This window comes from Gopherus evgoodei, unplaced genomic scaffold (assembly GCF_007399415.2).
Source record: "Gopherus evgoodei ecotype Sinaloan lineage unplaced genomic scaffold, rGopEvg1_v1.p scaffold_90_arrow_ctg1, whole genome shotgun sequence".
Lineage (NCBI taxonomy): Eukaryota > Metazoa > Chordata > Testudines > Testudinidae > Gopherus > Gopherus evgoodei.
This window is the reverse complement of record NW_022060111.1, coordinates 241,599-264,746: the sequence shown is the minus strand read 5'-3', so window position 1 is coordinate 264,746 and position 23,148 is coordinate 241,599. Positions and strand designations below refer to the sequence as shown.

General features: G+C 50.8%; 1 protein-coding gene across 1 annotated transcript; it reads left to right on the top strand.

The window, feature by feature from the left end:
* The first annotated feature begins 8,029 nt into the window (after positions 1–8,029).
* On the top strand, positions 8,030–19,415 carry LOC115644121. Its single transcript, XM_030548222.1, has 10 exons — positions 8,030–8,102; positions 8,848–8,974; positions 10,383–10,507; positions 10,869–10,989; positions 11,327–11,406; positions 11,695–11,800; positions 12,299–12,397; positions 13,876–13,944; positions 17,910–18,096; positions 19,378–19,415. The coding sequence occupies exons 3-10, from the start codon at positions 10,446–10,448 to the stop codon at positions 19,413–19,415; spliced, it is 762 nt and encodes a 253-aa protein (XP_030404082.1). The 5' UTR covers positions 8,030–8,102; positions 8,848–8,974; positions 10,383–10,445.
* The last annotated feature ends 3,733 nt before the right edge of the window (positions 19,416–23,148 follow it).

The window sequence follows — 23,148 nt, the reverse complement described above, 5'->3', positions numbered from 1 at the left end:
CCCAGAGTGTGGATGCCCTTGTCCCCCCCTACAAGATCCTTGGGTGTGTGGGGTCCAAAGGTGGGGTACCAGCATGAATTCCTCTAAGCTCAATTACCACCTTAGGAGTTGTAGTGCTGCCACCAACCAGGAATTTCCAGTGCCTGTACACTCTGGTCCCCCCAAAACCCTTGCCCGGGGACCCCCAAGACCCAGACACTCTGGATCCTTAACACAAGGAAAGTAAGCCCTTTCCCTCACCGTTGCCTCTCCCAGGCTTCCCCTCCCTGGGTTACCCTGGAAGATCACTGTGATTCAAACTCTTCAATCTTACACAGAGAGGAAAATCCACCTTCCCCCCTCCTTCTCTCTCTCCTCTCCAGACTCTCCCTGAGAAAGAAAGTAATCCTAACACAGAGAGAAAATTAACCTTCCTCTCCCCCTTCCCTCCTTTCTCCCCACCCAATTCCCTGCTGGATCCAGACCCAGTCCCCTGGGGTCTCACCAGAATAAAAAAAAAAAACAATCAGGTTCTTAAACAAGAAAAGCTTTTAATTTAAAGAAGGAAAAAACAGTTAAAAAATATCTTTGTAAATTTAAGATGAAATATGTACAGGGTCTTTCAGCTATAGACACTGGAATACCCTCCAGCCTAAGTATTCAAGTACAAATTAAATCCTTTCAGTAAAATACAAATTGAACTCCTTCCAGCCAAATACACATTTGCAAATAAGAAAACAAACATAAGCCTAACTCGCCTTATCTACCTAGTACCCACTAGTCTGGACATATAAGAGACTGTATCAGAAGAGATTGGAAAGAAACCTGGCCGTCACTCTCAGAACCCAGAAAGAACAACAACCAAAAACTAAGAGCACGCACAAAAACTTCCCTCCCTCAAGATTTGAAATTATCCTGTCCCCTGATTGGTCCTCTGGTCAGTTGACAGCAAAACTCACTGAACTTGTTAACCCTTTACAGGCCAAAGAGACATGAAGTACTCATGTTCTATTAACCCTTAACTATCTGTTTATGACAGTGCCACTCTCTCCCTATAGAAGATCCCGGCTGAGTGGGTGGGCACCCCTGTTCACCCTTACAGCATCCCTGGTTCACGGGGGCCTCCCTCTACCCCAACTCAGGGTCCCCAGGGTGTGAGTGCTTCCATCCCCCAATACAGGCGGAGACGGGGGGGTATAACTGGCTCTCAGTCTCCTGCCCTGGTGATGCTACAGCAGCTGTTCACAGGGGCAGCAATCCCACTGTCAACCTGCAGCTTTAACCTGCTCCAGGGGTGACCTACTTCACCTCTCCTTTGGGAACCTAGGGACCCCAAACTTCCCAGAATCACCTTATTGACTCCAACCTTAGCACAGACACTGCTCAGCATGGCAGGGTGCAGCCTTGAATTCCATCAGATCGCCTCAGCCTCCTACCGCACAGCAAGGATTACACGTGTTGGTGTCACCAGGTATAAATCTAGGTAACTCAGGAAAGTGGTAGATCACAAGTATCAATGAAGCCCTCCTGTTGTAGGCCTTAGTGAACCATTGTTCCTCCATGTTCAACATTTTGTGTAATGTAGTGTAACCTAATGTACTAATAGTTGCAAAAATGTAATGTTAGCGTTAGTTTTTGGTTGTAACAGCCAGTTCTTTGCTGTAATATATTGAAGCTAGGCTGAAGCAAGTTTCAAGGCCATTTTTAGATACAGCATACATGTCTCTGCAGCAGAAAGGGGGAGAGGGAGGGGGAAAACAAAGAAATGTGTGAGAAGAGAATGCTGCAGCTGGACAGAAGAGGGAGGGGAAACGGGGGATTGCTAGTCAGCAAGAAAAGTTCTCATGGATATAAAGGAACATACTGCTTGTTTTAGACGTGCTTGATTTGTGTCATTCTCCCTGCACCGCTTTGAGATCTCAAATAAATTTGGTTTGCTTCTCCACCCTGGTGTGTTTATTGGCGCGGCACACCAGGCAACGGACCCCCCCGCCCCGCTGTTGCTTGGCCTCAGGCAGTTATCTGCTGGCAACACACGCAAGAACCTTTGTGCCCCGCGTGTCCAGCCAGGTCCGTCCCAGTTCCAGCTTTCAACTCTGCTTGTGAGCTCCCCTCTCCAGACAGACGGGAGCAGCACTAAGGGTCTGTAATCTAACACTGTTTGCGTTCGATCCTTCAGATTGCAGATTATAACCCACGGACAGTTCTCTGAGTGCAGCCAAATCCTTCCACAAACTAAACATTTAAGCAGAAGCTCCCTTGGAAAGATCAGGATTTTTGCCTTTAAAAACAAGGAAAATGTGCATTGTTCTGTTCTGTTTACAGCGAGAGACTGAAGAAGCTCCATTGATTTCATTGACTGGAGGTTAAGAGGAGATTTAATCACTGTTTTAAATACATTTTAGAAATTCCCAGAGGGGGGAATATGTGATTTTAAAGGGTTTTTTAATTAATCAGACGAAGATTGAAAAAGACCCCATTGGCTTCCAGTCGATGTCACAAAATCCCAACTGGAAATGACCATTTTTTAACCGTGAGGCTGATTATCTAGTGGAACAAGCTCCGCAAGGGAGGTGGTAAATTCCCCATCACTTGCAGTTTGTAAATCAACATTGCAGCTCTTGCTGCAAGGTACCTGGTGTGTGGGTGTCCCTGTTCCACGTTTCGGAATCCCTGGTACATGGTGCCTCCCTCCCACCAGTTCAGGATCCCCACAATGGGTGCTCCCATCCCCCCCATACAGTCTCTGAGGGGGAGGGGAGGTGTATAAAAAGAGACCGTGTCTCACCATTTTGCCCAGGCTACGCTGCAGAGGCTATTCACAGGCACGATCCCACTACTGATCGGCACGGGAGTTTTGACCTGCTCCGTTTCCGACCTGGGCTGGTTCACCCCTCCTTAGGCAGCCTGGGGACCCCAAGCTCCCCAGGGATCACCGTATTGATGCCAAACTTAGTGTGGACACCCGATCAGCACAGCCCACTGTAGCCCACAACTCCTGAGCTCAAGCGATTCGCCGGCCTCAGCCTCCCCAGGAGCTGGGATCACAGGCACCAGCCACAATGCCCAGCTGACTTTACCTACTACCAGCTCCAGTTTTAACCTCTGCTTGTGAATAATGTGGCCAGACGGGGGCAGCCTGGAACTGGGCTAATGTTCCTGCCCCTGTAGAGGATCTCAGATGTGTGGGCTTCGCTATCCTCCCCAGATAAGATCCTGGATGTTTCGGTGCCCTCTTCCTCCTGTTCAGGAGCCCAGGTGTCTGGGTGTCATAATCCGTCCATACAGAGTCCTTATTGCCTGTGCCTCTGTAGAGCACCCTGGGTGTGCGGGTGCCTCTATCTCCCCCCCTCCCATACAGGATCCTGGCTGTGCGGGTGCCTGTGATATTATCTGATAAAATATGACTATGTAGATCATTGTTGCTACCACTGTTATATAATCACAACAAATATTGTCCGAAGTGTGGCATGTAAGATGTCTATGGAATGGTTATCATAGAATCGTAGACTATCAGGGTTGGAAGGGACCTCAGGAGGTCATCTAGTCCACCCCTTGCTCAAAGCAGGACCAATACCAACTAAATCATCCCAGCCAGGGCTTTGTCAAGCTGGGTCTTAAAAATCTCTAAGGATGGAGATTCCACCGCCTCCCTAGGTAACCCATTCCAGTGCTTCATCACCCTCCTCGTGAAATAGTGTTTCCTAATATCCAACCCAGACCTCCCCCACTGCAACTTGAGACCATTACTCCTTGTTTTGTCATCAGGTACCATTGAGAACAGTCTCAATCCATCCTCTTTGGAACCCCCTTCAGGTAGTTGAAGGCTGCTATCAAATCTCCCCTCAGTCTTCTCTTCTGCAGACTAAATAAGCCCAGTTCCCTCAGCCTCCTCTCGTAAGTCATTTGCCCCAGCCTCCTGATAATTTTCGTTGCCCTCTGCTGGACTCTCTCCAATTTGTCCACATCCCTTCTGTAGTCGAGGGACCAAAACTGGATGCAATACTCCAGATGTGGCCTCACCAGTGCCAAATAAAGGGGAATCATCACTTCTCTCAATCTGCTGACAATGCTCCTATTAATACAGCTCAATATGCCGTTGGCCTTCTTGGCAACAAGGGCACACTACTGACTCATATTCAGCTTCTCATCCACTGTAATCCCCCAGGTCCTTTTTTGCACAACTGCTGCTTAGCCAGTAGGTCTCTAACCTATAGCAGTGCATGGGATTCTTCCGTCCTAAGTGCAGGACTCTGCAATTGTCCTTGTTGAACCTCATCAGATTTCTTTTGGCCCAATCCTCCAATTTGTCTAGGTCACTCTGGACTCTATCCCTATCCTCCAGCATATCTACTACATCAGTGTCATCTGTGAACTTGCTGAGGGTGCAATTAATCCCATCATCCAGATCACTGATAAAGATGTTGAACAAAACCGGCCCCAGGACAGACCCCTGAGGCACTCTGCTTGCTACCAGCTGCCAAATAGACATCAAGCCATTGATCACTACCCATTGAGTCTGACAATCTAGCCAGCTTTCTATCCACCTTATAGTCCATTCATCCAATCCATACTTTTTAAAACTTTCTGGGAAGAATACTGTGGGAGACCATATCAAAAGCTTTGCTAAAGTGAAGATATATCACATCCACTGCTTTCCCCATATCCACAAATCCAGTTGTCTCCTCATAGAAAGCAGTCAGGTTGGTCAGGCATGACTTGTCCTTGGTGAATCCATGTTGACTGTTCCTGATCATCTTCCTCACCTCCAAGTGCTTCAAAATGGATTGCTTGAGGACCTGCTCCATGATTTTGCCAGGGACTGAAGTGAGGCTAACTGGTCTGTAGTTCTCCAGATTGTGTTTCTTACCTTTTTTAAATATGGCCACTATACTTGCCTTTTTCCAATAGTCCAGGACCTCCCCCGATCACCACAAATTTGATGATGTGCGGAATATGATTATGCTGCTTGTACACATGTATCACGTTTGTATCTGAAGTTATGAATATTAACTCTGTATCTGTATTTCAAATGTTTGCTCCTGTGGTAACACTCAGAAGGTATTTAGCCTGCACATCTTGAAGGGACCATTGAAGTTAAGTGGCCCATTCAGGAATACTTAACTCACAATGGACCGTGGAAGATAACCATCCACACCTGATGGACTTTCATTTGAAGGTTCTATTGAGGGCCTTGTCTACACTGAAACGTTTCTGTGTATAAAGCACCTAACCAGCCAATGGATTGTTACACAAAAGAGCTCAGATTTTGACCCTCTAAGACAGGGAGGAAGGGAAAAACTTTATCCTGCTAATGGAAGCCACAGGTTAACTGTTAAATGCCAAAACCTCAATGACATGGAGCCAAAGATGTGATGTGACAAAAATACTTGTAAATGTACACGTGATAGATTTGATGATAATATTATTGCTGTTAACTTTTGTGACTTTTGTTTCTGATACCAAAAACTATAAAAATGTACAATGTGCATGAGCTTTTGGGAAAACCCTTAAATATGTTGGGAACTCACTATGTGCTAGATACCGTTATGGTTATGCTGTGTCATTACCTGACAACACACTTTATGTTAAAAGACCTTGTGAGACTAATGTTTCACAGCTAGTGCCTGTAACCAGTCTTAAAACGCTGCAGAGCAGAGAAGACATTAGAGACCTAACAGGCAAAACACCCTGTTGCTTTCATGGCTAAATGCCAAGTTCCCTACACTCTGGAGAACAGTAATAGCTACATCAGTGGTCTGCAATGTTTTTAAGATCACTTTTTCAATTTAAGCACAATCCAGGATCTACCTGAAAGACAATGTAGAAATAACAGTAATCACACAAACCAAACACCCTTGCCCCACTCCTGCCCCAGCCCCAGCCCCAGCCCCGCTCACTTGATGAGGATCCTGAATTGTGGGGGAGGGATGCACCCATGCAACAGGGATCTTGAAAAGGGGAAACACAGACACCAACATAGCTGGGATCCTCTACTGGAGGCTGAAGTTGGAAGTGGAAGAGTGTGGAACCAGCTGGGCACTGGGGCTGGTGCCTGTGATCCCAGCTCCCAGGGAGGCTAAGGCTGGTGGATCGCTTGAGCTCAGGAGTTCCCGGCTGTGCTGATCGGGTGTCCTCACTAAGTTTGGCATCAATATGGTGATCCCTGGGAAGCTTGGGGTCCCCAGGTTGCCTAAGGAGAGGTGAACCAGCCCAGGTTGGAAACGAAGCAGGTCAAAACTCCTGTGCCGATCAGTAGTTGGATCATGCCTGTGAATTAGCACTGCAGTGTAGCCTGGGCAAGACAGTGAGACACAGTCTCTTTTTATACAACCCGCCCCCCACAGAGCCTGGAAGGCGGGATGGGAGCACCCACACGATGGGGATCCTGACTTGGGGGGAGGGATGCCCCCCTGCCACACAGATCTTGAAAAGGGGAACAGTGACACCCACACACCACAGAGCCTGGAGGGGGGCAGGGGAAGCACACATGGGAGCTAGTTCATGGGGTGGGGGACATACCCATATGCTTCATTGCACCATTCTTAATGAGAAGAATGGGGGCATCCACACAACAGGGATCCTTAACGGGCTGGGGGACACCCACATACTCCACTATTAACCAGGAGGGACAGCGGCACCAGACACCCCCAGTAGCGTGGAGAACACCCACATCCACCAGATCTCTTGTGGGTAAGGCAGAGGCACCCAAACACCAGGGATTGTAATGGGGCCCAGCACACCAGGGATTGTTAAGGGTTGAAGAGACAGGGACACTCACACACACTGAGATCACGTCCTTGAAGGAATTCAAACACCCCACAGAAGGACCTGGTCTGTTCCATGATGGCAGCCCAGCCTGGGTGAGTCAAAATCTCTTTTTATACTGCCACCCACCAGAGATCCTGACTAGGGGGAGAGAGACACCCACCCACCAGAGATCCTTAATGGTCTAGGGTGCACCCACACACCAGACATTCTTATGGGTGGGAGGAATGGAGACAGCCATACACACTGAGATCACTTCCTCCCAGGAGCCTGGGCCAGACAGGGAGACACAGTCCTCCCTTTACATATCTGCCAAACAACCTTCCTCTCACTCCCTCCAAACACTGTTCTTATTTGAAGGTGAAGGGAGGGAAACCATATGGAGGATTCTTATCTGGAGAACTGGGGCTACCCACTTACCACCAGAGATTCTTTAGGGCAGGAGGAACAGGGACTCCCACCTCTGTAGCATGGGGGTGGGTCATCTGCTGGGATCATCTGGGCATATTTCACCTCTTCAGTTCCTTGTCATTGCCTTGGAGGGCCCTTGTTCACAGCCTCTGGTACCTGTTTAGCCTCCTTCTTGAGGGCTGAAAGGCTTTGATCTATCTAAAGTCTTTGGGATCAATATGTGCCTTGGTGTAATTCATTATCCTGTGTTATACGGGGGTCAGACTAGCTCAGGGCCGCCCAGAGGATTCCGGGGGCCTGGGGCCATCGGCGACAGGCGGCTCCGGTGGAACTCCCGCAGGTGTGCCTGCGGAGGCTCTGCTGGTCCCGCGGCTGCAGTGGAGCATCCGCAGGCATGCCTGCAGGAGGTCCACCGGAGCCGTGGGACCAGCAGACCCTCTGCAGCCATGCCAGCAGGTTAGGTGCATAACACCCACCGATTTCAATAGGAGTTAGGTGCCAAACCTAACTTAAGCACTACTGGTCTATTTCCCATTCCAATTTTCACCAAAACCAGTACGGTTCTGCTCACTAATGCCTAGAATATTCCTGGAATTTTGGAATTGATTGGATGTGGTGTTCACAACTTCATGTTACAAACAGAGAAATGCCATCAAGTAGAGTGAAGAACTCACATTACTGGCTGATGGGGTGGGCTCTCTTTGCTAACAGCCATTAGCAAGTCTTTCTTCTCCCTGCCAGGCAAGTAATTTGCATCAACACAGAAGCACAGACTGCTCACTTAAAGAATCAGAATGGAGACATTCCTGTTCCAACACCTTTGTCTTCCCAACTAGCTGGCCAAACACAGCTCCTTGGTTATAGAGCTGCTCAACTTTCTTAACAGCTCTTACTCCATCTGAGACTTTTTCAAAGCTATCCACACTGGCTCTTTCAAAAGGAAGGTCAGTGGATTTTTACATATCTTCCTAATCAGTCTTTAAAAGGTTAAGTCAGTCTGTGAGTTAATTAACTCTTTCTGGCCCTGTCGCCTTCCAATGAGATATTATATTACACCCTTAGCGTCACAGGCCATATATGATCAAAACAGTAATGGCCAGGCTGGGACCAGGCTGGGTCTGGGGCACTCAGCTGGGGCCAGGTAGGGGCCAATGAAGCCAGGCCGGAAGGAGCCGCTCAGTCGGGAATGGACTGGAGGGAGCCGCTGCGCTGGGCCTTGCCATCCCTCCCTGGAGCCCTCCTCATGCTCCTTTCCCCTGGTACAGCCTTTGTTCCAGCTCAGGTGGTAGCTCGTGGATTTCTCATAATGGCTGCCCCATTTGTTCTCTTCCACCCAGATACAGATACAAAAGTGATACATTTATACAAATAGGATGACCACATTCAGTAGATTATAAGCATTGTAATGATACCTTACAAGAGACCTTTTGCATGAAGCATATTGCAGTTACATTATATTCACACTCATTAGCATATTTTTATAAAATCATCTAGAATGGAACATGACAACAGCAAAGATGACAGTGGAGACACCTCCGAAGAAATGCCTAGAGCCCTTGGGCCATCACGTTTCAGGAATGTGCGTGAGATACTAGGAGACCTGGAGATGGGGGGTGTCCTGCTGACCCCCCAGTTGCTAGGCTGAGTTTATCTATCCCCTGGCAATAAAACATTGTCTTGTTTTCACAGCCACTTTCGATCTCTTGGCTTCTACCCCCTACCCTGCTGGCAGGGCATTGTGCAGCACCCTTTCCAGCGCACCTGGGTGCAGGAGATCGAGGAAGAGAGCATCTGCCATCCAGCTTCATCCTAGCAAGTGAGTGGAGGTCTCCAGAGCCATCGCCAGTGTGGTGGGAATGGCCCAGCAATAGGGCTCCCAGCCCTTCCCTTGCAGGAGTTTGTTCCCAACATCGAGAGTCTTTGGGGAGGGCAGAACCTGCCAAGTGCTGAACACCCACAACCGCAAGCAGTGAAATCAGTGGGAACTGAGGGCGACTCCTCCCTTCTAGGATCGGCACCGTGTGAGCGAACTTTCGTTGAGGACTATCCAGGTTCTGCTCTTTCTCTGGCCTGGGAGGGAGCAGGGCCTTCTGGGGTGGAGGGAGCTGCTTGTCCAAACTAACGGAGAGCCCCATTGCTCTGAAAGAATGAGACTCTCCCAGTTTCACAGGGCCTTATTGGTGAGGGGGAACATTGGGAGCAGCCTGTGCTGTGAGCTGCTGCCAGTGCTTGTGGATGGCAGCCCACCTGCCCTGGGGTGGGGTGTGTGGTGAGGAGGAATTGCCTCAGCAGAGGGGACATGGGCAGGGGAGCAGCCAGGCCTGTTAATGAGAGGCTGCTTTGAGCCCAAACTCATGGCAGCCCCCCACTGAGTTCCAGGATGGAGTGGTTGAAGCGGATGCTGAGGAGGAAGGTTGGGCAGGTGGCTTTGGAGCTAGTAGAGAGCAGCATCTGTCTTGCCCAGGAGGAGAGTGGCCCCTCTGTCCCCACGGGTGGGGAAGAGGCCAGTGGGCAGGCAAAGTGGAGAAGCTCCCTGACCTTCTGGAGGAAGAGAAAAACACCAGCTCCCTTAGCAGGCCCTGAGGCACCTTCTGGTCCCAAATGGAGGTGGCCTCGGATGATGCTATGTAGGAGGGACCCAGGAGAGGGCAGGAACCGGGCAAGGTGGCTCTGCGGCTTCCTTTCCAGGAAGCAGAGGAGCCAGGAACCCAGCCCCAGGGCCCAGCAGGAGCCATCCACCAGCCTGCCCACTGAGGAGCCCCCCGGTCAGCCCAGAACAGGAGCTGTGCGGCTTCGGCACGGAGACCAGCAGCTCTGCCTACTCCTGAGGGGCCAGCTCTTCCGTGGGGTCTGACAGCCCTGAGGCTGAAGGCTCCCTTTGTGCAAGTGAGGGGAGACCCGGGGGACGGGGAAGGACGAGGGCAGTGGGGGGACTGAGCCATAGGAGCCCCAGTAACACCATGGGGGTGGCACAGCCACACCCTGTGGCAGGGGATGCTGGGCAGAGTCCGGGGAGCTCCAGCCTTCCCTGATGTTGCAGGGAGGGCTGATGGCTACGGGGCCCTGAGGCTGATGGGCCTGAGGGTGTCTCTGGGAGGGGCAGGGTGGGGCCCTCTATGCCATGGGGTTTCTTGTTGAGGATGGGGGACATTGAGCCATTTCTCTACACTGCATCCCCCCAGTGGCAGCAGGGATTATCCTTTCTCCTCCTCTCCCTGGTGCAGAGACCCCCAGTGCCAAGCAGGAGTGGACTGAGGAGGAGGAGGAAGAAGAGAAGGAGGAGGAGGATGTGTCCCCTGAACAAGACACCATCAGGGTCATCCAGGAGCACCTCTGGGGCAGAGCTGAGGTACAAAAATCTTTCAGCTGCGCTGGCCCTGAGTCTGCCCTGCCCCTTCTTCCATCCCCACCTACACAGGGGGTCTTGTCCCAGAGAATCCCTCACCCCCAATGGGGGGAACTTCTCCCTTGTTACCTGGCACCCCAAGTGGGAGCATGTCTCATGCACACCAAGTGGGAGCATGTCTCATGCTCCCCGCAGACACTGTCCCAGTTACAACCCCAGTCTGTGCAGGGCGACGCTGGTTTCGAGAAGCGGGGTGGCTTTCCTTGTCCAACTCCATGGGGTTCCTGAGCCAAGGAGCTGGTGTAGGTGGGTTGGGGAGGTCCCTACCTAACTGTCTCTCTCTCTCCCCCCACCCCACTCCTAGTTGGTGGCCAAACAGCTCCGCTTCCTCCATACTCTCCCACGTCTGTGCTTCTCCACAGCAGCAGGGGCTGAACACTCTGGAGCCCCACTTCTCCAAAGCGGCCCTCGTGGAGAGCATTGCGGTGAGTGGGACCCCTGTGTCTGGCCCTTGGGGCGAGAGACCCAGAAATGGGAGGAAGAGTTGGTGGAGCCAGAGGGGGAAGCAGAGGACAGTGGTTCCTGGGGCTGGGGAGCAGGGAAGGGAGAGCTTCTGACACTGATCGGGAGCTGGCAGTGGGGGAATTGTAAGGCCGGAGGGGAGGGGGAAGGAAGTTTGATGGATGGGAGGAATTGGGGGCCCAGCTGGTTGGGGGTGGGGATGACATTGGCTGTTTCTGCAGAGCACTTTGGCCTTCTCCCTGGGAAGTGCCTGTGGGGCCTGAGTCTCAGATGCAATTTTATCTTCTTGGGGTCTCTCAGGAGCTGATTGAAAATCTGCCCGTGGTGCCAGAGCCAACCTTCATCATCTCCAGCTTCATGGCCGCAGTTTGCAGCCTCAGGTACCAGGACCGTCCCTTCCAGCTGCCCTAACCCTGGTGCTGATCGGGTCTGGAGCTGGGAGTCCCAGATCTTCTCTGGCCTAGATTACCCCAAGCTGTGGCTGTTCACATCCCCCAGCAGAGGAGGTGGGAATGTCCCCCCTTTCCTGGCTGGGGGGTGATTTCACTCCAGTAACGTTTGAGTGGTCATAGGGAGGGGATCACTGCAGGGGAGAGGGTCATGTCCATGGCAGTGCCAGCGCCACTCCGGTGCTGCCAAGGATAACACGGGCTCCTCTCTCCCCACAGCAAACTGAAGCCGCTGCTTGCCCTGGAGCTGGAATCACACCTCCTGCGGGCTCTTCTTTACACCATCTTCACCATAGGCACTGGGCAGGATGCCACCCACTTCCAGGTAGGTCACGATCCTACTTCTCTGACCCAGGAGCAGGAGCCGCCTCTGGTCCCTGCTCCCTTGCTTTGATGGAGCTGCTGAGAATAGGGGAGGGGTGAGCAGAGCTGGGAACAGGCCCAGGACAAACTGGCAGGGACGGCCCCTTCCCTCCAGGGGGGATTGTGTTACCCCTCTGTGGCTGATCCCAGCCTTCCCTCTCCTCATTCTGTGCTCTGCTGCCTAGACTCTCCTGGGGATTCTTCCTCCCACCCATTGCCGTTTGGCTGGTCCCTGGTCTGCTGGGTACCAGGCCCTGCACAGAGAACTGCTAAGGGCAAGGATTGAGGAGCCAGCAGGCATCCGGCCATGAACTCTTGCTAAGTGTCCTTGGAGTGATATGAATGGGAAAGGCCAGGATGTGCCTTTTGGGTCTGGCCAGGGCTCCCAGAGAACCCCCCTGGTCCTGTGACGGGTGTAGCCCCATGTCCCATGACTGACGGGTGTTCCCTCTTCTTGCAGGCTCTGCACAACATCTATTTACAGAGCCTAGATGCCATGGCCTCCATGTTCAGGAAACGAGCATACACGTACTCTCAAACAAGAAGCATTTCCCCGAAAGTAACCGTTGGGGCTAGGCAAATTTTGTGGTCAGCCAGTACCAGGAGCCGCGCCCCCCGAGGGTGGTAACGAGGCATCTGTAAATCTCCTAATTAGGAAAAACCTGGCCAAAAAACTGAACACATCATTACCCTTATAAATTGCCCACCGTGCAAGCGGTGGGCAAGGAGAAACGCAGAAACCCGTACCCGTAACCGAGCCTGATCAACTCGAGGTCTCCCTCGGCTCCGTGTTCTCAGAAGCCTACCCGTTTGCCGGTGGTGATTAAACTTTTGTGGTTTGTGTGTGTAAGTATGCCTAGCTGCTAATTCTGCTAACTAACTGAGCCTGTAATCGTCTGTTGTAAGCCAGAGACGAAAGCCGATTCTAGGCGCCCCAAGGCTCCTGCAAGGGGAAACGCACTAACCAGGACACCTTGAACGCAAGGGGGATTGGCCGGAGTCTCACGGCAATCTTTAACTGTCTTACTGCATTTTTTTACTTAGACGAGTAATTGCATTTATGCTTAATAATAGCACCAAAAGCACCTTTACTAACCCTTGGAAGGACCTGAATAACTACTGGGACCTAGAGCGGTACCAGGGTCAGCTTCTGTTTGTGATTGCAGTATTTTTATTATTTGTTCTAGTATTGTATTGTAGGCCCAAGTTGTAACTAGTATTAAGTTGCTCCTTATCCGCACCTGTGACCCATTCAATAAACCCTCAATTTTAACCCCACGACTCATTGTTTGCGTTATCCCCATCGCTACCTTCGGGGCACTTGTCACCCCTCCCGAGGACATCCAGTGATCGAGCCTCCGCCCTATCCCAGCGCTCATTACCTGGTAGATAACAGGCACCTTGTGACCATTTCCGTGAAGCGAGGGGCGAGAGTAATCAGTGATCAACATGGTGTCACGAACAGGATGCCTTCGGGAGGGCCAGTGCCCGTGGCGTAGTGGGGACCGTGAACAGTCTGAGCTCGAGGAATTTCAACACCTACAGTTTCACCAAGTGGCCAGCAGACAATCTGAGAGGCCCACCCTAGATTGGGTTTGCGTTATAGAGTCAGGGTCAGGGTCAAAAAGCTATACAACCTCGTTAACCCTGACCGCCGTAGGGTGTCTCCTCCATTGCCATCCCATGTTTAAATGTCAGCCGGCCGATAGTTCCCTGCAGCCCCAGTGCACGGGGGTCGCGGATACTAGTCGGACTGAGACACCGTCCGGCATTTGGAAGGAGTGTAGCCGTATCGTTAAAAAATCCGGGGCCACCGTTTCTAAACTCATACCCCCGCCCCGGGTACAGCCAAGTGACCCAGCACACGGGTTGCTAACCCAATTAATGGAGGAATTAGAACAGACCAAGCCATCGAAGAAACTTAGACCGGACGAGTATAGGTCGGAAGATGTGTCCACGGTCTTGTTCAGCGCACTAAACAAAGCGCTGGACCTCTGTGCGGTCCTTCATGGAAGCACTATGTTTGCCGCTAAACAGGCTGCCGCGAACGGCACCGATAGCGCAGAAGGCGAGATGAGTGGCGAGGAGGAGGAGGACGGGAGTCAGGTTGGCGGAAACCCACCCCCCTATGAAGCCCCCGCTCCCCCTTCGATCTATCCCGCTCTCCCCTCAGCCTCACCTGCGCCTGAGAAGGAGATGCGGATAGAGGCAATGCCTGTCGCTATCACAAAAAGCAAGGTGGACTCTAATACAGGCCAAATTACTACTACCACTGAATATCGTACCCACACTAAAGCAGAATTGAAGGAGTTTATGGTAGACACTAGGCGTGGGGAGAGCGAGGCCGCCCTTGTTTGGCTGGGCCGTCTGGCCCTGGATCACGGGGCAGAGATAGTGGACAGGGAGGAGGCTAGTCTCTTGGCCAAAACGTCCACCTGGTCGGGAGGATTTTCAGGCCATAACCTCTTAAGAAACGGGGTCTGGCCACTTACTACACCAGCCGCAGCCTCTTTAGCCATGAAGGGCAGTTTTAAGGGCATGTATATACCTCCTGGCAGCATAAATATGCCCCATGAGATCATATGGGCTATTGCCTGGGCATCCATCGTAATGTGGGACCCACAGACGGTGCCCTTGAACTTGAATCCGCAGCAAGCTCAATCCAACACGCCGCTTATTTATGTTGGGGACCCCACCCAAATCCCGGTCAACAGGGATGCAGTGGACTTAGCCATAGATGGCGCCCCACCGATTGACACAGGGGGAACCCTGTTGCTGCATGGTTGGGTTGGGCAACCTCTTATTACTCTATATGAGGCCATGTCCCGTCTTCGAATGCCACAAGCCCCCAAGAGCCCCATCTCAGCCCTTCCAGCTGAGAACCCTGTTAATAAGGGTCAACCTAAGCACCCTGAACGTACCAAGGCTGAAAGGGTGCTTTTTGGGTTCCTATTACATAAGGGGGTGCCCAAGGAAGCACTGCGGAAGATATCTAACTCTCAACAACAAGACCTGGGGAAACAGTTAGGATGGAAGGACTGGGACGATTATTTAAGAACAAAAAACGAGTAGAGGCTGGGTGCGCCCCGGCCTCCACAGAGACATGGGATGAGCGACCATATCACACCCTATTGGTAGCCGGTCCCAAACCCCTTCACACCCTTGTATCTTTCCTGTTGGACACCGGAGCTCAAATCTCCGTTATTAAACCCAATGTACCGCATATACCCACAAGTTCTACTATGTTTATTCAGGGTCTTAACAGCATTGAAGAAAAACCCGTAGTCCGCTTTACTCTAATTCATAAAGGGTACAAGCGGAAGGTTAAGGCTTTGTTGGGAGGAACAAATTTGCTGGGGGTTGGGGATATAAAACGACTACGATTACAAAAACAGGTCTGTCAGGCCCTGCCCGTCACCCTGTCGCCTGATGCCCCCCCACCCTTATAGCCCCGAGCTTGTTAACAACAGCTCATGGAAATTTTCCCCTATTCCCACGAAGCCTGAAGGCATCCCCCTCATTAAGCAACTGCTCAACCAATTATTAAAGGAGGGATGGATAGCGCAGGCAACCGCGTCAAACTATCTATCGCCCGGCTGGGGTATCTCCAAGCCCGGCAACCCCTCTGAATTTCGATTGGTCATCGACTATAGACAAGCAAACAGCCGAGTCCGACACCTTCCATTTGCGGGCCCGGCCACCATTCCAGAAATACAGCAGCAGCTAAGCGATGCCAGTGGGAGGTGGGCCTGCACCCTGGATTTAAAGGATATGTTCTATCAAATCCCGTTAGAGGACAAACCCCAAATCCTAAACTTCGCGTTCCAGGGCGCACAGTACCAGTGGAAGGTGTGCCCTCAAGGGTTCTGTAATTCCCCCACCTTGGCCACGTCCGCTCTTGCAAAAACCTTAAGAGGGCTAGAAACCACTGGGGGCACCACCATTTTAGCCTATGTGGACGACATAATCATAATTGGGCCCAACGAACACATAGTCCAACACATAACTAACACCGTGGTAGCCGAGCTAAAGGCCAATGGGTGGTGAATTAATGAGACGAAAAGCCACCTCGTGCCCTCTCAAAGCTTTTCCTTCTTAGGCCAACATTATGACCCCTACAACTGTGGGCAACCTACCTCGGGACTTCTAAACCCTTGGGTAACAGACCCGCCCGAGAATAAAAGGCAACTACAAAGACTTTTAGGCCTAATTAATTATCACCGACACTTTATCCCGGATAAACACCTCGTAGACCTTGAAACGATCCAGGAACCCCTCTCGTCGAAACAGAAATGGGAAATATGGAGTCCTGAGGCCCAAAAGAGCCTGGAACGAATAGCCGCCTGGTTTGCCTCTAACCCACGGCTGGCGCGATATAAAAGGGACTCACCTTTTACCATTACCCTTTTCTTTACACAACATCACTATGGGTACTCAGTATCACAAGACGGGCAGCCGGTCTATAACTGGGTCCGACGGCTCAAGGGCCCTCAGTATCGATATGGGCCCATAGGATTTATGCTGCTGCGAGGCGCGCATTTGGGCTCCGCTATCTAGTAAAGGAACCCTGATCGGCCCAGAGGTACACCTCATTCCTTGGCTCACGCGGCTGCCGCTCCCCCCCCCCCCCAGTTTTCACGAGACCAGCCTAACTTGGCAACAGCTGTGTTATTTGGGGGAAATCACGTGGCGGGAATGGACGCTTAAATCGCTGCCAAACGATGTCCGATTCCCAGCAGCCTTGGAGCCCTTGTGTATAGAAACAAAATATGATCCCTGGATTGTGTCCAACGGGAGCACTTCCCCGACCCCCCGGGCAGGAGTCCTCTGTGCTAAATGCGACCACTTCCAGGTTGATCTCCTCCCGCCGGGTTCATTGGCCCAGCATAGCAAAGTCCATGGGGTCCTTCTCGCTGCCCAGCACGTTACCCAGGCCCATTCCGTTTCTGTTCAAGTCGTGTTGGGCATAGACTCACAGTTTTGTCTCAGCATTCTCACGGGAGAGGCTAACCCCACAGCATTTATGCCCCTGTGGGACACTATTTTCAGCCTTGTACGTAAGTTCTCCTGGCCCTGGTTTATAACCCATTGCCCGTCGCATCGTCCTAATTCTAACCCCCTCCCCTCCAAATTGGACCAAAAGATGAGGGAAATTCAAGCGCCCCAAGTGTGTCTGGGGCAACAGCCCCAGCTCAAAACCGATCCATTCCTCCGATAGCTTCATGAGAATTGGGGGCATTTGCCTAGCGGCCGCTTATACAGTCAGTTAGCCCTAGGTGCTCAGGGTAAACCCGAGGTACGGCGGCAGGACTGCGAAAGAATAGTACAGTCCTGTCTTAAGTGTTCCCAGATCTAGTCCCAAAACCGCCCTCGTTACGAGCGGTGGGCATACGCGGCAGACTATTTTCCCCCCGGCGCGGTGTGGCAGATAGATTTAATGGGACCCCTACCCGGGGCCCGTCGCCACCCAAAGGCGCTTGTCGTGGTGGATTTGGGCTCCCGTCAAACTCACTGCATCCCCTTGAATACCACCACGGCGGCAGCCGTGGCTGGGGCGCTGCAACAGGTGGCAGTGGCATGGGGAGTGCCCTCCGAAGTTCAAGCAGATGGGGGACCCCCTTTTACTAGCAAGTGTTTCGAAGCATTGGTGTTGGGATGGGGGGCCTTCCTCCATATTCACTTAAAATATCACCCCGAAAGTAATGCCGTTGTAGAGCGGAAAATCGGGGTTCTGAAAACCATGATACGTTCAGTCAATCCCAACGTTGATTATAAGGGTTGGAGTACACTATTACCACAGGTCCTTATCTCCCTCAACGCAAACTATTCTCATTGGCCTAGAGGCCTCTGGACTCCCGTATATCACCCTGATCAACTTGTCTGGGTGGCCGAGCCACAGGCCTTGGGTCATCGAGAACCCTATGCCGCACGAATTGTAACTGCGGGTAAATATCCCAATACCTATACGGTTGTGGATGTCCAGGGCAATCACACCTTGGTTCACTATAACTGGATAAGCAAACGTTCTGAATCCGGAGTGAAATAAGGCCGCCTTCTGCTTTGTCTTGCAGCTCGCCACAGCAGCGGGAAGCCGGGATGACAACCAGAAGGGCCCAGATCTGCTGAACCTGAGACATCCGTATCCCGTGGGCGAAAATACCCATCAGCTTATGTTTGCAGCCTATTGGATCCAGGAAGTTTTGGGTGGAAACATCGACTTATCCTCACTGACCACTAATAACTGCCTAGCATGTTCCAGTAAGCTGTCTGTAAATAGGCCTTTGTTTGATTTATTGCCGTTAGTGTTCAATTTTAGTAGCATTAATGGTCCCCTTAATTGCTCCTCCCCCTTTGCTCAGTGGCTCCCCACCGTACAATGGACAGGTTGCACAAACGATCTTTTCGACCCCATTTCCCCCCTTGTTTTTTCTATTTTTAATGAAACCAGGGTACGTCGTATGGGCCCACTCCCCTTGTCACCTGGAGAAAGGCCCATGGCAACCCACTGTTGGGCCTTTTTGGGAAATAATCGAACAGAAACCATTTGGGTTGAGGCCTACCCCAATTGTTCCCAGTGGCAGCTTGTGGACGGAAATGAGACGGCCAGCAGCCCTATTTTCAATCGTACGTCCCCACCCCCCGTTTTATGCGGTAGCCGCGGCCAGAAAATTAGGTCCGGCGACATCACTTATAGCGGCAAAAGATTTTACCAGCCCCTCAAACACACATATCTATCCCACAGCCACATTAAGAAGTTAGTTTTTAAGGGAGGCTCGGCATGCCAGGACTCTGCCTTTTCCCCTTGGTCCCCCAGACCCGGTCACTTCTGGCTGTGTGGCGAGGCAGCCTATACGGCGCTCCCCCCTAACCCTAGAGGCATATGTACCATTGGCTCTATCCTGTTAAAAGGGGGTGGTATTTATGTTAAGACCTGGCATCCCAACTCAGCCGGACGGGTTCGACGTTCCTGGGGTTGGTGGGAGAAGTCAAAGGGTGCGCTGTCCTCTGTAGTATCTTCAGTGGTCTCATTTAACCCTGTTGGATATATATTATTACGTGAGCAAGTATTATTTCAATCACTGGCTATTGAAACGCTGGCAAATACCACTGCAAAAGGTTTTAATTTAGTCAATCAGCAGCTAATGGAATTATCAGATTATTCTTTTCAGAACCGATTAATGATACAATTTCTGCTACAATCATGGGATTTTTGTGAGACCCTCATATCCATGTACCCACAGTTTAAGGATAAGTGTTGTGTTTCTGTTTCTTCTGTATCTGGAAATTTAACTGAAGTAATTAATAACCTCAGGGCTTTAGGAACCGCCGTGCGTGAGTCCAGGGAGACCTTCCGATTTTGGTCCTGGCTCGATTGGTTGGGTCTCTGAGCCTACAAGGCTTATTTCCAATCTCTCCTTATCTCCCTCCTGGTTGGGTGTATCTTGCTCTGCCTTGGCTGTGCCTGCTTGAAAGTCTGCGTCCATCGTGTTATCGGGTCGGCCTAGATTGCCTCTTCCCCTGACACACGCCCTCTTGTAGAAGGGAATGGTGAGTCGGACGATGAATCTAAGGTATAGGCATAACGTTCACATGGAGCCCAGGGCACGGGGGCATGTTAGTGCCTATGTTAGTGCCGCAGCCCTAGGCAGTTTTGCCCTGGCCTCCATGTTCAGGAAACGAGCATACACGTACTCTCAAACAAGAAGCATTTCCCCGAAAGTAACCGTTGGGGCTAGGCAAATTTTGTGGTCAGCCAGTTCCAGGAACCCCCCCTCCCCGAGGGTGGTAACGAGGCATCTGTAAATCTCCTAATTAGGAAAAACGTGGCCAAAAAACTGAACACATCATTACCCTTATAAATTGCCCACCGTGCAAGCGGTGGGCAGGGAGAAACGCAGAAACCCGTACCCGTAACCGAGCCTGATCAACTCGAGGTCTCCCTTGGCTCCGTGTTCTCGGAAGCCTACCCGTTTGCCGGTGGTGATGAAACTTTTGTGGTTTGTGTGTGTAAGTATGCCTAGCTGCTAATTCTGCTAACTAACTGAGCCTGTAATCGTCTGTTGTAAGCCGGAGACGAAAGCCGATTCTAGCCGCCCCAAGGCTCCTGTGAGGGGAAACCCACTAACCAGGAAACGAACACAAGGGGGATTGGCCGGAGTCTCACGGCAATCTTTAACTGTCTTACTGCATTTTTTTTTACTTAGACGAGTAATTGCATTTATGCTTAATAATAGCACCAAAAGCACCTTTACTAACCCTTGGAAGGACCTGAATAACTACTGGGACCTAGAGCGGTACCAGGGTCAGCTTCTGTTTGTGATTGCAGTATTTTTATTATTTGTTCTAGTATTGTATTGTAGGCCCAAGTTGTAACTAGTATTAAGTTGCTCCTTATCCGCACCTGTGACCCATTCAATAAACCCTCAATTTTAACCCCATGACTCATTGTTTGCGTTATCCCCATCGCTACCTTCGGGGCACTTGTCACCCGTCCCGAGGACATCCAGTGATCGAGCCTCCGCCCTATCCCAGCGCTCATTACCTGGTAGATAACAGGCACCTTGTGACCATTTCGGTGGAGCGAGGAGCGAGAGTAATCAGTGATCAACACTATTGTGTCCTCCTAGCTTGGACCCAAGCGGCCCCATGTTCCCAGAGCTGTCAGTGCAGTGCAATGTTGGGACCCTTATGCCTCCTGGGGCGGGAGAGCAGGGGAGCAGAGGGAAGGAGCTGGGACTGTCAGCCAGAGCTCTGCATGGTGGCATTAAGCACTAACAGTGAAAACCAGGCCTGGCTGGGGCCTGAGAGACTGAAACCCACCCCTGTGAGATGCAGGACATGGGCCTCTGAGAAAAGTCACTGGCTCCTTTCTAGGGAGACCCTGAGATACAGGAGGCGCCTCAGGGAATCAGCTCTTCTGTCCTAGGGACACTGCAGTTCCTGGAGGGACTGTCCTTATGGCCACTCCATCCATCCTACCAAGGCTTTTGCAGCTGGGGTCTGGGGTCCAGGGCATGTGCCTTGATCCTGACGTGCTGTTCATGGATCAGAGCACATGATCTGAGGGTTCAGAGCAAATAGACCAGCCCCAAGACCGACCATTGTCCCAAGACAATGACAGCTTGTGCCCAGTGGAGGACAGTGCCAAACAGCTCGGCTTCCTCCATGCTGTCCCACATCTGTGCTTCTTGGCACAGCAGCAGGGGCTGGACACTCTGAAGCCCCACTTCTCCAAAGTGGCCATGCCATCAGGGGCTCATTCACCTGCACATCTACCAAAGTGATATATGCCATCATGTGCCAGCAATGCCCCTCTGCCATGTACATTGGCCAAACCGGACAGTCTCTACACAAAAGAATAAATGGACACATCTGACATCAGGAATCACAACATTCAAAAACCAGAAGAACACTTCAACCTCTCTAACCACTCAGTGACAGACTTGAAGGTGGCAATTTTGCAACAAAAAAACTTCAAAAACAGACTCCAAAGAGAGACTGCTGAACTTGAATAAATATGCAAATTAGATACAATTAACTTAGTTTTAAACAGACTGGGAATGGTTGGGTCATTACACTAATTGAATCTATTTCCCCATGTTAAGTATCCTCACACCTTCTATGGGTCATCTCAATTATCACTTCAAAGGTTTTTTTCTCCTGCTGATGATAGCTCATCTCAATTGATTGGCCTCTTACAGTTGGTATGGCTACTTCCACCTTTTCATGGTCTCTGTATGTATTAATATCTTCTTTCTGTGTGTTCCATTCTATGCATCTGATGAAGTGAGCTGTTAGCCAGTGAGTGGCCCATCGAACGGACACTTAATTCACAACGGACCATGGGAGGCGCCCATCTACACTGAACGGACTTTTCTGTGAACGTTCCATCTGATGTATCCTGCAAAGTAACCATCCTGCAATGACTGAGCAAAATCAGTCATGGATGGGGACTTGCCCATGTGACTCCAAGCTCCCATCTTTCACCTGTGATTTTCCACTAGCTGTGCTGAGGACTTTGAAACAATGGGTTTCCCTTCACATGACAGAAGTTAAAAGAGGCCCTGGAAACATCTCCACTGTGCCTCTGTCCTGCTCAAACCTCTGGACTATGGACTTATACTAATGGGAGCATCTAACCAAGGAAGAGGAACTTCCAGTGATTTGGAAGCACCCAAAGACTTACCAAGCCAGCAGTTTATTCCATCACTGCTATAAGCCTGAACCAAAAACTTTGCAATTATTGTATTTGATTCCTTTAACCAATTTTAATTCTCACCTTTCTTTCTTTCTTTTTATAAATAAACCTTTAGCATTTAAATACTGAAGGATTGGCATCAACGTGATTTTTGGGAAATATCTAAGTTATCTATTGACCTGGGTGGGTGGCTGGTCCTGTGGGATCAGAATAGCCTCTTAGTTGAAGACACTGATTTTAAAGAACCACTCATTTCTCAGTCTGGTGTTTTCAGTGGTAGTACAAGGACTGGAATTCCCAAGGAAACTGCTTTCGTGACTTCTTGTTAGCCAGTGTGGTGAAGCAGAAATTTCCTTTCCAGGTTGAAGGGGAAAGGACAGACATTACTCATCTAATCGTAACCACATCGAGACGTTGAAGGGAGCAGAGTGAGGATTTGCTACTAGCAGTAATCCAACCCAATGGGGAGGAGTTAAATATAAAGAAGAGGGTCATGTGGAGAACAGGGTTTGCTCTCAGAGCCTTGGAGAGAAAAGAAATCTGCCACTTTTTCTCTGTGAACTCAATTTGCTTTTTTTTGTTCCTTTCCCTTACAGTAAAGATACAGAGAATGGAAGTGGTTAAACTTCTCCTGAGGCAATGAATCACTTGGCTTGGTTTCCTCTCACCATTGCCAGTGCAGACAGGAGGGACAGGATTTGTTTTAAATGAGTAATGGACAGTGGATATTTTCATTGTTTTCTTTCTAAGCATTTAGCTCGGGGGTCAGCCTCACAGCCCAGTTAGTACTGAGGGAGAAGTATTAATTAAAGGGCAAAACCCTTCCTTAATGCAGAGTTAAGATTGGCTGGTGCAATATCAGCCCCTTGCAGAACCTCTGCAGCCGCAAAACTCAAACTTCTGAAAAGCAGGAGATGCAGTTACAGTTGCCTGCACCACCTTCATCCTGTCCTCTGTCAGCAGCATCCCTTTAACACACACACATATTTACTCTGCCAACACCCTGCTGGCTGAAATCTACAAAATGTTCACTACCTTTTACAGCCCCTCCAACCAGAGCTCCAACCCCATCTTGGCCTGACGAGGCCCAACCCCTGGGCAAACCAGACTGG